The 14,946-nt window shown below is 41.5% G+C and overlaps 1 protein-coding gene across 1 annotated transcript in view; it reads right to left on the bottom strand.

Moving 5' to 3' along the window:
- Positions 1-4,030: 4,030 nt before the first annotated feature.
- Positions 4,031-14,946, bottom strand: part of MIER3 (MIER family member 3) — a 31,748-nt gene continuing 20,832 nt past the window's right edge. Inside the window, exons 12-14 of the mRNA XM_075842420.1 lie at positions 9,803-9,930; positions 8,396-8,541; positions 4,031-8,301 (exon numbers count right to left, since the gene is read on the bottom strand). Of these exons, the coding sequence (XP_075698535.1) occupies positions 7,847-8,301; positions 8,396-8,541; positions 9,803-9,930 (729 nt within the window). The 3' untranslated portion in view covers positions 4,031-7,846. The remainder of the gene's footprint in view (positions 8,302-8,395; positions 8,542-9,802; positions 9,931-14,946) is intronic.

The following is a 14,946-nucleotide window of genomic DNA, read 5'->3' as shown; positions in this document are numbered from 1 at the left end:
TACCGTTACCAGGATAAGGTAAGGTGACCCGTCGCCGTGTACCAAGAAAATGTACGCCATCTTGGTACACCTTCGTGACTGAGGGACAGAGACGCAGCCCTGTATACAGCCCGGAATAAATCTTTTCCTCAGTGATAGGATAGGGAACCGTCTCCGAACTGATCCTAGAGAGAAAAAAAAAAATACGCTGGGGCCCGGTTACCGGTACATACTTATAGGGGAAGTGCTTAATTGCTTATTGCTAATTAACCTGTCTCTGTTTAATTGTACCTAGGGGACTAAAACCCATATGTGTTGTGCTGCCAAGGACGATCAGGAAATATCTAATTCATTCAGTGCTGCAACAACCATCTTCAGGGTAATGTTTCTCCTGGTGCAATTCACGGCTTGCATTCCTTCTGTCCTCAGGGCTCAAGTCCATGTACGTCCACTTAAGCTATAGGTATAGAGTCAGCGAGACGGGTGAAATCTGACAAAGGGGTGCTTCTTTATGCAAAGACATTGGAATCCATACTAATGGTGTTTAAAACCTAAAAAGGGGACGCTCCGGGAAGCAAGAAGCCCCTGAGATTCTGACAACAGACGCCAGCCACTGCAGGTGGACAGCTCACGTATAGAAATAATCTTTTTAGGAAGCTTGGTAACAAATTGTACAAGGTAACTCCTCAAATCACAGAAAGCCAATTGCAGTCTTCTAGGCTCTACAAGCAGCAGACCCCTTTCAGAAAGGGTCAGATGTCAAAATATTGTCAGACAACTTTACGACAGTGGCTCAATTAAATATCCTTAATCGCGACAATTCACATTTTTGCCCTAGTGGAACAGAATTTCGCATCCTTCGAGAAAAGGACAAACTCAGGGCAGATTACCATAAGTTGCCACCGTCTAGCTCAGGTAGATTGGTGTTTGAATCCACAGGTATTCCAGATAACGGGGTTGTAGGGAACTCTATTAATAGATCTTGTGACAAAAGAAAATCGCCAAGTAATTTTACTATCCAAGCCCTGCAGATCGCCCCTTAGCACTAGATTCGTCCCAAACATGGCACTGGCCCCTAGCGTATGCCTTTCCACCCTTGGCATGAATACCAAGAGTTGAGAAAACAGGGAGGACATGGCCAAGGTAATTTTAATAGCTCAATTCTGGCCACAGAGAGCTTGTTTTTCATGTCTGAGAGCACTATTTCTCACAAACTCTTGGGTTCTCCTTGAAAACAAGGACCTCCTGCGCCAGGGTCTAGTGTTTCATCTGGAAATAAAAAATCTGCATCTGACTGCCTGGCATGAAAAAAGGTTGATATCAAAAAGGTCAGATCCAGTAATTGATACCCTTCACAAAAGCAGGACTTCAGTTACTTTCCAATTTTATTTCCGCATCTTGCAGACATTCATAATGTTTGTAGGGAACTCAAATTTGGCTATAAGTCATCCTGATATTTTCAAAATACAAGATTTCCTTCTGAAAGTTCTAGAAAAAGGGTCTAACGCCAACCACCTCCTTCAGGTTGGATGATAGCAAGATCTCCTCTAGAATCCATTTTTCTTGAACCAAAAGAAATCCCAGGTGTGCTCCCCAGCCTGATGTATCTGTAGGTAAAAGGACCGGATTTGAAGGGTGAATACTTCTACCTACTGGGTGCTGATGACATCCCAAATGGGAGGGCAATGAACTGAAAATAAAGCATCTGACCATTGGAGACGACCGCAAATTTCAAATATTTTTTTTATGGGATCGGTAGATGGTAGTTGGCATCTCTTGACTTTGTTCTTCTGTATAAGTGGAATGGTGTTCTTTACAGTCTCCATTTTGAACCTCTTGTAGGTAATAAATCGGTTTAGATATTTTAGGTTTATTATGGTACAGAAGGATAACTTTATTTTTTTCACTTTGTTCTTCTTTGGAAACTAGGACTATCACCTCATGGCCTAACAGCTTGGAAAGGCCTTATTTCGTCCTTTTTTGTAACAGAGTATGGTTGAAGATTAGGGAGGAATCTTGCAGCGATACTGGTTAATAATTCTATCTGTAACACTCTTCAAAAGTTTTGATGATCCAAGAGTTCTTGGTAATTTCCTTCCACTTATGTACAAATTGTTGCAGTCCCCCTCCCCTCCTCGTATGGCATCATTGGTTTTTAGATGACCGATTTGGATTAAGGCGGAAGTCTCCACCTCCCTTAGGATAACTCCATAGACAGATTTCCCCTTTCCTCTGTATTCTCTATTTCTATTACTTGAGGGATGAAAAATCTCTCAGTTTTGAAGTCCTCTCCTCTGGAAATTCTTTTATTTTGTCTTCTGCTTTTTCCAGGATGTTGTCTAGCGCCAAACACAAACTATCCTTTAAATGGAACCACAGAGATTGGATTTAGAGATGGTATCTTCTTGACAATGTATTAGCCATAAGGCTCTTTTTGCCGAGTTGGATAAGACTGCTAAACATGCTGCAATGCAAGAACTGCTTCAGCCGAAGCACAAGCTAGAAAACCAGTTGCAAGTTTTAGCATAGGATTCGATGACAGGAACTTCTCTCTTTCTGCCTCTCAGATTGCCTTCAAGTTGGACAATCCATATGAGAACAGGCCGGACTACACTAGTAGCCGCAATAAATCAGTCGTGGCTTCACCCATCCTCTGGCGTTTCTGCCTTGGCGAAAAAAAACGAGCAATGAACGATCAAACGTGGCATGGAGGGTCGCCTCCATGCCACACCGCATCGATAACACCTCAGCAGAGCCACAGGCTGATCGCCTCCATGCCACGCTGCATTGATGCAGTAATTCATACAGAGTCGGAGCCCCAACCAAGTATTGAGGGCAGATACTGTACATACTTTTCAGTAGGCCAACATTTCGGTATTAAGAATAATTTTTGAAATTGGGCTTATATAATATTCCAATTTTCTGAGACACTAAATTTTGGGTTTTCATTCATGGTTACCATAATCATCAACATTAAAAGAAAAAAAATGCTGGAAATAGATGACTGTGTGTAATGCATCTATAGAAGATGAGAGTTTCACTTTTGTGAATTGAATTACTGAAATAAATTAACTTTTTGATGATATTCTAATTAATTGAGAAGGACTAGTATGTAGTTCTATCTGAGAGATTCAAGCGTCGTCTGGTCATCTGTATGTCATAACTTGCCTAACAGCTGACAAAGTGGACAAGTGGAAGCGATGCCCCTCCAGAGGAGACCTGGGCACAGCCGGATCAACCATCTCCAAGGAGACTACCAGCTGCACTCAAATGAGCCTTATGCATCAAGAAAACAGATTAAAAAAAACTTTAGCGGATCTGCAACCCTAAGAGTGTGTCCAGATAGGGAGGAACTCCACAGGCTGTCCCAACCAGAGGAAAGAAAAACCAAAAACTGGGAGTGGGAAGACGGGTGTCCATATTCACCTGGTCAGGTTATCCTCTCAAAGGGAGCCGTCATGGGTGGGGGATAAAAGTGCAGCAGTTAAAAAAAAGTAAAATCTGACTAGTTTCTATTGAAAAACGCAACACTTGATAAATCTCCCCCATTGGGCGATTCGCACGTGGTTAGATATTGGTTACAGTTTTGTTGCATCCACACCCAGTTACAGCACTCGGACATTTATACCATAAAAGAAGAGTAACAAAGGCATGGAAAGTAGAGAAATGCAAAAACAACGTTAACATAAAGACGTAAGATTTCCAGACCTTTTATTTCTGGAACTGTACACCAGATATTAAAGTACAACAAAAATACAAAATAATGTTAAAAAAAAAAAAAGTCAGTGTTTATGTACAAATATTAAAACCAATGAACAGTGACCTCCTCGAGCCTCATACTAAAGGTTGTTCTGATTGTCACCCAATGGTTCCACTGGGTTTTTACTGGTAATTTTTGTTTTTAAACTGGAAAAAAAAAAAACAAAAAAAACAAACACTGGTGATACAACATGAATTCATACATTGTTTAACAAATATACATGGCAATAATTTCCTTTTTTTCAAAAAGTTACCATTCCGTAAATAATCCATTTCAAGGTGTATGATTAAGATTTTTTTTTATTATTTTTTTATTTTTTTTTTAGAAAAAATAGAATATTCTAATTGCTTGTTGGAGGCATAACATAGGCTATAAGCAGGCCCTGTCTCAATTCTCTCATATATGTTGTTGTAGAATGGAACAACTTGTAGGCAAAAATGTAAAATTAAAGAAAAAAATAATAAAATAAAAAATAATACATTTCTCACATCCCAGTCACGGAGCACAGCTTACATTTGCCAATATGCTGTGGACTAATATAGGGAAAATAACAACACTGCACAACGGTGAACCTAAAAATTGTACACACCATAGAATGTCCTTCGAACATTTTATACACCCCTTCAAGTAAATTCAGCAAGAAAAAAAAAAAAAAAGGAAAATAATAATGCAAAAGACATCTAAAAAGCAGCTATGGATGATAAGTAAGTGACTAAACCTAAAAGGTGCAGTCCTTAAGGCGTTGGCGTTGGAGCACTGGCCCCACCCCACGTGTACTCCATGTCTATTGCCTTCCAGAGTTATTTTTACCAAAAATAGGAACGGCTGCCAGCGAAAAACGGGGGTGGTAAAACCAACATCAAGTACACCTTCCATCACAGAAGAAGCAGCCTTCTAGTGACCTGGGCAAATTCACTAGGAATACCCACAATGTGCCACGCTCTACAGCTTATGGGTCCACTAAACATGTTGGCATATAAAAAAAAAAGGTCAGATAAATCGAATACCGCAATCATGTGTTATAACCGCTTTTAAAAATGGTGACTTGGAACGTCAGTGGTTTATTAGGAGCATAAACCAGACGCTTGAAATAAAAATAATAATCCAAGAGCAGCTATTTGAGGCAAGTTTCATAAGGCTGGGTACACACAGTGCCCCCCCCCCCCCTCTAAATGGATCCCTATGAGGCTATATATATATATAAAAATACACTGTGATGAGCTTCTGACACTTGGTCCAGGGGACTGCACCTTTCCCATCAGCCATGTCGTCTTATGGTACTTCATGTCGATTACTGGAAAAATAAAAATGGTGACACTTCCTTCCGCTTGACTATATCATGACATCTTATTTACCGCTTCGGACGGCCATATATTAATGCACTACCAGTTTGCAGTATTGCTAGAAACAGACCCAGTTACTCTGCCACACGTAACAGAGATCAGATACTCTGTTAAAAAAATATACATGGACTTTTTTTGGTTTTTCTGCATGAAACAAAAAAAATCTTATCGGTTTCCTCGAGAAATTGTGCTTTTAAACGTTTCGATTCAAAAAAGGCAAGATTCTTTACGCCGATGTTAAACTGCACGTGGCCTCGACCCGGAGAACAACGCCAATATTCAGCCGTTCACTACAGACCCATGAATATTGGCTGAGGGTATAACATGGCGACCTCCTCCACGTGTACACCACAGGTGCAATTAACCAGGGCAGTTCTACGAAACCCCAGAGCTTGCTGCGTAGACACGGCATAACTGCGCTTCTTCAGTGCAGCCCGTAATACAAACATCTCATCTCCGTACAAGGGTCTGCAACCTCATTAGCGGTGGACTACTGCTCTACGACTTGCAGCAGCTGAGGGGTTAATTTTTAGTATGACATCATAAAACAGAAAGCCCAGCTTTAAAGAGTTAAAAAAATAAACAATAAATAGCTATTTTACATGGGTCAAGTTAATAGTGGTACACGTTCTGTCACATTATGCATGCACAAAAAAAAAAGTTACTATACACCGCAGGAAATCTGAAAACAATTTTTTACAGAAATAGATATCCAAGATAAGAAAATGTACAAGTATTTACAAAAAGTCTTGCAATTATTGCCTCGTAATGAGAATTAGAGGTAAAATATTTAACGCTTGCTCACAGTTTCCAACACTCATCTGCCCGCGCAATATATATATATATATTTATTACAGAAGAATTGCTAGGTGGCCCGGCAACAATAGGGAACCCATTTACGGTCAAAAAGCTTTGAAGAACAGAAAGAATAGGAGTCATCGGCTACAATAAAACAGCTTTTCAAAAGCACAACTCGCTAGCTTAATGCAGATTGGCCAAAAAAAAAAAAAACTAAAAAATTTGGTCGGAAATATTTTTTTTTTTGTTTTTTGTGTGAGTAAATTGTCGACAACCAAAACTACTGGCAAGAAACTCAAGAGACTGTCTCTTCATTAATATCGAGAGTCCAGCAATGCATAGATAAACTGAGTATTACTGCATCTGCCATTGACCATGATCGTGTGAATTAAAAGTGCAACAGGTTGAATCATTCAGTCATCCATACATAACTGAGGGTGGCGGAGGGACGCAGAGTTACGATCAGCAATTCATAGAGATGGCGATCGAATATAGAATGACAATGACTAATAATACTGCAGAGCGAGTACGGGCAAGAGCAGCGATTATCAACCGTTTCCCATAGAAAATCTGCAGTGTAAACGTATAATCCTTCATATAAGACAAGAGGTGGCTTGGGACTATCTGAAATGCAGTTCACAGTAAGGGAATAATAAATACCCAACCCCCAATCTACGATTCCTAACATTCCCAGACACGGCGCTTATAATGAACAATGAAGTAACGACTGACAGAACTAGGAAAACGCTCCGTCGGCTGGAGCTTATTCGGAGCAGCAGCGGTAGACGGACTGATACAGTGAAGTGGAGGACTCTTTGGCAGAGGAAGCACATGGACAATGCAAACACAGATCCACAGCCACTGGGTGGATGTATTGGAAAGCTCTGGCTCATGGAGCAGTATACACACACTTGGGTTGAGTGTCAGACATGATTACAGGAAGTGCGGACATGAGAAACCACAGATTTGAAGAGCAGGTGCCGGGAGGGGGGAGTGGTACTGCACATCCAGCTGCACTCACAGCACAGGCCAAGCCGATGTACTCAGCTAACCTAGAGTGTAAGTCTAGGTGCGTTTGAGAATTAGATGTTGAGCTTGGATGAGATCCTCTAAGATACACAGATTAATGTGTAATTTATTTTACAATCTTCAAAAATTGTAGACGAAGTGTTAACCCCTAGTGAAAAATACAATACCACAAAAAAAAAGGGGGAGGGGGTGGTGTGAAGGAAAAACAAAAATCAGCAGAACAATGTGTTAGAAAATATTCTATAGCATCCGAAAAACATGATTCCTTTAAACAAAGCATAGACTATCGCATGTGCCGGGGGCAGGCGGTCACTGTGGTTTAATGCACAAGTGCTCATTAGCATCTCATAAGAGATGGAGAGTTGAAAAAAAAAGAAAAAAATTATAATCACGCTGGGTGCTTTGTGCAGTTCAAAGTAGAATATGCCAATCCCGCTTTAAAAAAAAAAAAGAAAATTAATAAAAAAAAAAAAAAATGCTACATGAAGCAGGGATCGGATTGGTACCTGTAAACATTGGTTTCCCACTGCACTCTGCTGAAAAGTAGCTTAGGCCAAAAGTAGACAATCTGTGACTTGGAACCTGTGCTGGTTTTTGAGATGGAGACACGGTTATCTACAGATTTTTTTTAGCAACACTTTAAAAAAAAAAAAAAAAAAAAAAATTAAAGCCTAAAGCTGCTTCCCCAGAACATAAATCGGAGTTCCCAACTCTGCTGAACATTGTCCGTTTCCACATTAATGGACCAAAATGAAGTTAATTCTTGACAAAATCAAGATATAGTTCTGTACATACAAAGACATCACTGATGTCATAGGAAAAAAAAAAAAAAAAAAAAAGTTCAAACTTCCAGTGAAAGACTAGGCAAACCCGAAGTTTATGATCAGATTTCGACAAGTGTGCCTCAGCATTTTGCCAGGAGGCCGAAAAGGTGGAATTATTCCGATTGTAGGGCTGTATGGTGTAGTGTGTGTGAACTTAGAAAACTGTTTGTCTCGTTTGCAGATAAACTGCTGAAGTCCGCCACCGATACAGCCATTTTGGCACTGGTGATATGGTGTGTATGGTTCTCAAAGTCCACACCCAGGCTATTTACAGAAATATCATTCATGAAGGAGTCCGGGACAGAGATCCCCATTTTTATCCTCTTTGCTGGTCTCTCCAGTTCCTCATTGCATAAACTCACTGTGTTAAGCTCAGGAGGATAAAATCCCGTCTCAAATAAGTTAAAACAATCACTTTCCCCATTGGCGGGCAACGATAGCAAGTCTTCCGTTCCAACAGGCACGTGATTGACAGGGCCCCGCGATAACGTGTCCAATGCTGGGAAGCCATCGTTCAAACAGTTCACATCTGTATTATTGCATACTGTTGCTACACTGTGAGTCAGCGCTGAAACGAAAGATGGGAAAGTGTTAAGTCGCCTGCCGATCTCAGCTGGTACTAGATCGCGGTAGGAGTTCCTAGAAGGTAAGTATTGCCTCACCCGTCAGATCATTCGCAGTGATGGAGTTCAGGAGGTTAAGATGGGAGTCCGGGATGGAATCAGATCTGTTCTGGCAGGTTAAGGCTGATGGATTTTCTGCTCCTCCCAGGACCTCCGCCTCATCTACCAATCGGTCCATGTAATCCCTAGACAAGAGAGTCACACAATGGTTCAATCCGAAACATGCCAAAGTGTACCTCCGCATTTCCGTTCGGGTTTTCCCCCCCACCTGCGTCCTCATACTGGAGAAACAGTTGAATCCATTGGTAGAGCAGGGAACAGTCAGTTCCCTGCTCTACAATTCAATATGTAATGCTGGCCACTCAGTTCAGCGCAGACAGGTGCGATGACGTCACTGCTTTGCACCTGTCTGTGCCGAGCCACACAGACCAGAGGGATCTCCTTCATTCGTCACTGGAACCTGGTTAGGCGAGTATCTATTTTTATTAGGCAATATACTGTGTGGGAGTATTTTATATACAGCAGGCTCAGGGGATATATATTAATTCAATGGCATAGGATGCAAAGAGGGTGTGGCTTAAATAATCGTTCATCAATCGTCATGGTGGTTACAGGTTTAATTTATCGCCCAGCCCTACCTCCAACTTGTGATTTCCCGCCGACCTGACGTGGAGAGACGCTCCTGTAGATCGGGCAGTAGTTGCCGTGGCAGCTGTACGACACCCGGAGTAGATCATGCACGGGTCAATTTCTAATTAATAGGACCCATGTAGGATACTCCCCGGTTACACGAAGAAAATACTAAGTGTGTAGCGGCAGCAGACATGACTGCCCATGTTAAAGCACACAGAAAAATTTGGAGCCAGGTTGATGGATTTTCTAAACCACAGGCCTGAGGAAGAGGCCAATCCGCTCTTGAAACGCATAGCCACCATTAATATGTTGGTTAATTAAGTAAATTTACTTGCTCATCCCATTGTCTTGGAAGTCTGATGTCAGTAGCACCTACTCACACTTTTGGTTCAGTGACAAGACTAATGATATGCCATCACTTTCTGATTATCAAAATCCCATTTAAGATTAGTTAAAGTGGTACTCCGGGCTATATACACTGATGACCTAACCCTAGGATGAGTGGTGGTCCGACTACCAGCACGCCAGCCGATGAGCTGACTGACGGGACCGCGGCATTCGTCAATGTTTACAAGGCACAGCACCGTAAACATCCATAGTGGCTGTGCCTGGGATTGAAACTCAGTCCCGGAACTAGAATCCCAGGCACAGCCACTACAGATGTTCACTATGCTGTACCTGGTAAGCTGTGAAGTGGCCCAAGGATAGGCCATTAATATAAAGTGCCTGAAGTACCCCTTTAACTATTAGGGTTAGAAACGTAACAAGCTCCCCCCCCCAAAAAAAAGTAGCATTCTACGAAATTCAACTCACGTTACTCCAGGGTGATGGTGATATCTCTTCTTTCCAAACCTTGTTTGCTGGGCAAAGTTATCGTATCGCTCAGATTTCTTCCAGATGTAATAGAATGCGACACATTCAGCCACTGTCCGGGTTCTCACCTGAGATAAAGACATCCAGCTTCAGACTAAAGTCACCGGCCAAGCTTAATACATTTGTATGAAACCATTAGGCTCTGTTCACACAGAGTATTTTGGAGGCAGGAAAAAAAAAATAAAAATAAAAATAAAAAAGTGCCTCAAAATGCTTGATTTTGACCTGCCTGCCCTTTCTCACCGCAGTTTTTTTTCCTGCAGCCCATTGAGTTTTTTGGTGCTGATTCGGACGAGGATTCTGCATTAAAATCAGCACAAATAAACTCTGTGTGAACTGTGCCTAAGGCTGAAAGTCACGCCCAAATCACAATAGTGATGCAACAACAATCATTCTATAAAGGGTAAGAAAGTCGTAAGCGAACTTGAAAGCGTCACAAAAATTGCGGCACAACTAAATATTCATTTCAGAAGTTATAAATCTCAAGTTTTCCCATGATTCATATCAAAGGGAACTAAAAACTATGAAAAGACTTGCCATGTCATAGTGACACGTCAAACGTTTTGATCGATGGGGGTCCAACTGCAGAAACCCCAACCGACCGATAAAGTGAAGCAGCAGAAGCGCATGGATGAGCGACGTGCCGCTTGGCTTTCCACGCGGTGGTGTACGGGCTCAATAGAAAGTCGGCTTTTTGTGAAAAGCGGATCAGAAACGGAGCGGCATCAGTCCTATGCTGCCCGGGGCCGAACTCTGAATTAACCCCCCCTAAAGGACGCGGCCTATTTTGGTCTGCAAGACACAGCGATTTTTTGTTTTGTTTTTTCAAGTCTTCATTCCAAAAGACATCAGGTTATTTTTTGATTTTCTGTCAGAAAGGACAAGTTGGATTTTATAAAAGGCACCATTTTGGGGTGGGGTACATATAATGCATCATTTTTTTATGTGGGGCAAGGGGGTAAAAGAAAACGGACATTGTTTTTTGGGTTTAGTATTCATGGTGTTCACGTGAATTATAAAAAGAACATAACTTAATATCGCGAGTCACTACGATTATGGTGAGAAAAACCAAAAAACAGCAAATTAAGTTTGTTTTTTGACAGCATTCAACATGCAGGTTAAGACATTAGTGACCGCCCACAGGTGTTTTTACGGCCGCCACTAACGAGGGTTTTTTTTTCCATTCCCCACCCAAAAAAGGTAATCAATAAATTCTATTTAACTTAACCCCTTAATGACCGGCCTATTTTGGACCTTAATGACCAAGCTATTTTTTACGTTTTTCCATGGTCGCATTCCAAGAGCTATAACCTTCTTATTTTTGCGTCGACATAGCCGTATAAGGTCTTGTTTTTTTGCGGGACAAGTTGCACTTTTTAATAGCACCATTTTTAGGTACATATTATTTATTGATTAACTTTTATTAACTTTTTTTGGGGGGGGGAATAGAAAAAAATCTGAAATTTCGCCACTCTTTTTTGCATCCTAAATCTACGCCGTTTAACTTTATTCAGCGGGTTGTTACGATTGCAACGATATCAAATTTGTATAGTTTTTGTATGTTTTACTACTTTTACACAGTAAAAACGCTTTTTTTTCAAAATTATTTGTTTTTGTGTCTCCATATTTGAAGAGCCGTAACGTTTTTATTTTTTCGCCGATGCGGTCGTATGAGGGTTTTTTTTTGCGGGACGACTTGTAGTTTTTATTGGTACCATTTTGGAGTAGATGCGACTTTTTGATCACTTTTTATCACATTTTTTTAAAGTCAGTATTCACAGAAAACAGCAATTTTTCCATAGTTTTTTTATTACATTTTTTACGGCGTTCACCGTGCGGGTTAAATAATCTAATAGATTTATAGTCGGGGTCGTTACGGACGCGGCGATACCAAATATGTGTAACTTAACTTTATTTTGTTTTTTTAATAGAAAAGCAGTTTGTAAGGGGAAAAGCTGGGTTTTTCATTTTTTTCAAATTTTTTTTCAAATTTACTTTATTAAACTTTTTTTTCACTTTTTTACTAGTCCCACTAGGGGACTATAATATGCGATTCTCCGATAGCTATTATAATACACTGCAATACTTTTGTATTGCAGTGTATTACTGCATGTCCATTTAACACAGACAGGCATCTGCTAGGTCATGCCTGCGGCATGATCTAGCAGGCATTCACTCCAGGCAGCCTGGGGGCCTTTATTAGACCCCCGGCTGCCATTACAGACACAGACACTCGGCGATCTTATCGCCGGGTGTCGGTGGGAGAGAGAGGGAGCTCCCTCCCTATCTCCAAAACCACTCAGATGCGGTGCTCGCTATTGAGCGCCGCATCTGAGGGGTTAAACGGGTGAGATCGATACTAATATCGATCTCACCCGGCAGAGCAGGGATGCCCCCAGCCCTCAGCTACCTCTGGCAGCTGAGAGCAGGGAGATCTGACAGTTCCCTGCTCTGTAAACTTATTCCGATGCCGCGACGTAAAAAGTCTATGGCATCGGAATAAGGCCCGTTAGTGACAGACGTAGAAACACGATGGGTCGGTCACTAACGGGTTAATAGCTTGGTCATGAACAGCTTCCCGACCGCCCACTGTATATTCACGTCGGCGCTTGCTGGGCTCTGTGCAGCGCCGACGTGAATTCACGGTGGGTGTTAAAAGCGCGATCCGGGTGTCTCAGAGTAGCGCCGACACCCGGATCGCGCTGTTAACCCCTGCCTCTGGTCCCGGAGACATGACCGGGACCTAATTGGTTCAGGTCCCAGTCATGTGATCGCAGGGAAAGTTTGTTGTAGCAACGAACTGGAAAGTTTGTTACTACAACAAACTTTCCCGGGGACCGATTGCGGGTGCTGCAGTCGGTTATAAGGCAGAATCGTGGGCCACACAACGGCCCACGGGTCTGCCATGCACGGCAGCCTATGAGAACCAGCTGGAGGCCGGTCCTCATAAGCTTCCTGTCAGTGTGACTCTCAGCGTCACCCTGACAGTTTATAATACGTTACACTACCTAGGTAATGTAATGTATTATAGCAGCGATCAGTGCTGCAGGTCTTCAAGTAAAACAAGTAAAAAGTAAAAGTAATACAAATGTTTTATAAAAGTTACAAAAACAAAAAACGCTTTTTCTTCCTATAATAAGTCTGTTATAGGAAAAAAATGAAAATGTTAAAAAAAAAAAAGTACACATATTTGGTATCACCGCGTTCATAACGACCCAAACTATAAAACTCTAATATTATCCAGTGAAAAAAAAATAAAAAAGTTCTGGCTCTCAGAATATAGCGACAGAAATTGTGCAGTGTCCAAAAGCTGATAAGATCGGGCGCCATTTATCAGTGCGACACCGGCCACATATCATTATTTATTTACCAAATTATTATACCCTCTTATTATGTCCTGATGTACTCTGCCCAATTTACACATACCCCCACATCATAAACTGAAATACCAGCAAAACCCCAAACAGAACAGTTACCAAGCAAACTCTGCGCTCCAAAAGCCAAATGGCGCTCCCTCCCTTCTGAGCCCCACAGCGTGCCCAAACACCAGGTTACGTCCACATATATGATATTTTATATCCGGGAGAACACGCTCAACATTGTATGAGGTATTTGTCTTCAGTGGCACAAACTGGGCACAACATATTGTGCGTTAAAATGGCATATCAGTGGAAAATCAAAATTTTCACTTTGCACCATCCGCTGCGCATTAACGCCTTCGCGCACGACTTAATAGCATGTCGTGGTGCAGGGGGGTTTTATATGGAGTGGGCTCATGCGCTGCGCCCGCGCCATATTCTGCAGGTGTCCACTGTGTATTACAGCTGACACCCGGGACTAATGGACAGGAACAGCGATCACGCCGTTACAGGAGCCTGTAAAAATGATATTATACTGCAATACATTAGTACTGCAGTGTATTGTACCAGCGACCTATTGATCGCTCGTTCCAGTCCCCTAAAGGGACTTTTGGGAGGTTTCCACTGTTTTGGTACCTCAGGGGCTTTGCAAATGCGTCATGACACCCGAAAACCATTCCAGCTAAATTTGAGCTCCAAAAGCCAAATATTGTTCCTTCCCTTCTGAGTCTTGCCGTGGGTCCAAACAGCAGTTTATTACCACATATGGCGTATTGCTGTAATCAGGACAAATTGCTTTACAAATTTTGGGGTGATTTTTCTCCTTTATTCATTGTAAAAAGTAAACATTTCTATGTTTTTTCAGAAAAAAGTAGATTTCCATTTTCACGACCTAATTCCACTAAATTCAGCAAAAAAACTGTGGGGTCAAATTATACCCCTAGAAAAATTCCTTGAGGGGTGTAGTCTACAAAATGGGGTCACTTTTGGGGGGTTTCCACCGTTTTGCTCCCTACAGGGCGTTGCAAACGCGACATGGCTCTGAAAACCAATCCAGCAAAATCTGCGCTTCAAAATCCAAATGGCTCTCCTTCCCTTCTGAGCTCTGCCGTAGGTCCAAACAGCAGTTTAGTACCAGATATGGGGCATTGCTGTAAATCGGGAGAAGTAGCTTTACAAGTTTTAGGGTGCTTTTTATTCTTTATTCCTTGCAAATATCTTTTTTTTTTTTTTTAATATTTTTTCAGAAAAAAAAAAGTAGATTTTCACTTTCACAGGCAAACTCCAATAAATATAGCAGAAGACCTGTGGGGTCAAGATGCTAACTATACCCCTAGGTAAATTCCTTGAGGGGTGCAGTTTCCAAAACCGTGTCACTTTTGGGGGATTTCCACTGTTTTGGCACTACAAGACCTCTTCAAACCCGACATGGTGCCTAAAATATATTCTAAAAAAAGGCGGCCAAAGGTGCTTCTGAGGCTGGTATTTCAGTCCATTATCACACTAGGGCCACATGTGGGATATTTCTAAAAACTGCAGAATCTGGGCAATAAATATTGAGTTGCGTTTCTCTGGTAAAACCTTCTGCGTTACAGATTTTTTTTTTATTACAAATGAATTGCAGCAAAAAAAAAAAAAAAAAAATTTTCAATTTCTCCTCTACATTGCTTTAATTCCTGTGAAACGCCTAAAGGGTTAAGAAACTTTCTGAATGCTGTTTTGAAT

This window comes from Rhinoderma darwinii, chromosome 1 (genome assembly GCF_050947455.1).
Source record: "Rhinoderma darwinii isolate aRhiDar2 chromosome 1, aRhiDar2.hap1, whole genome shotgun sequence".
Lineage (NCBI taxonomy): Eukaryota > Metazoa > Chordata > Amphibia > Anura > Rhinodermatidae > Rhinoderma > Rhinoderma darwinii.
The sequence above is the reverse complement of the archived record's forward strand: the minus strand, read 5'-3'. Positions and strand labels throughout refer to the sequence as shown.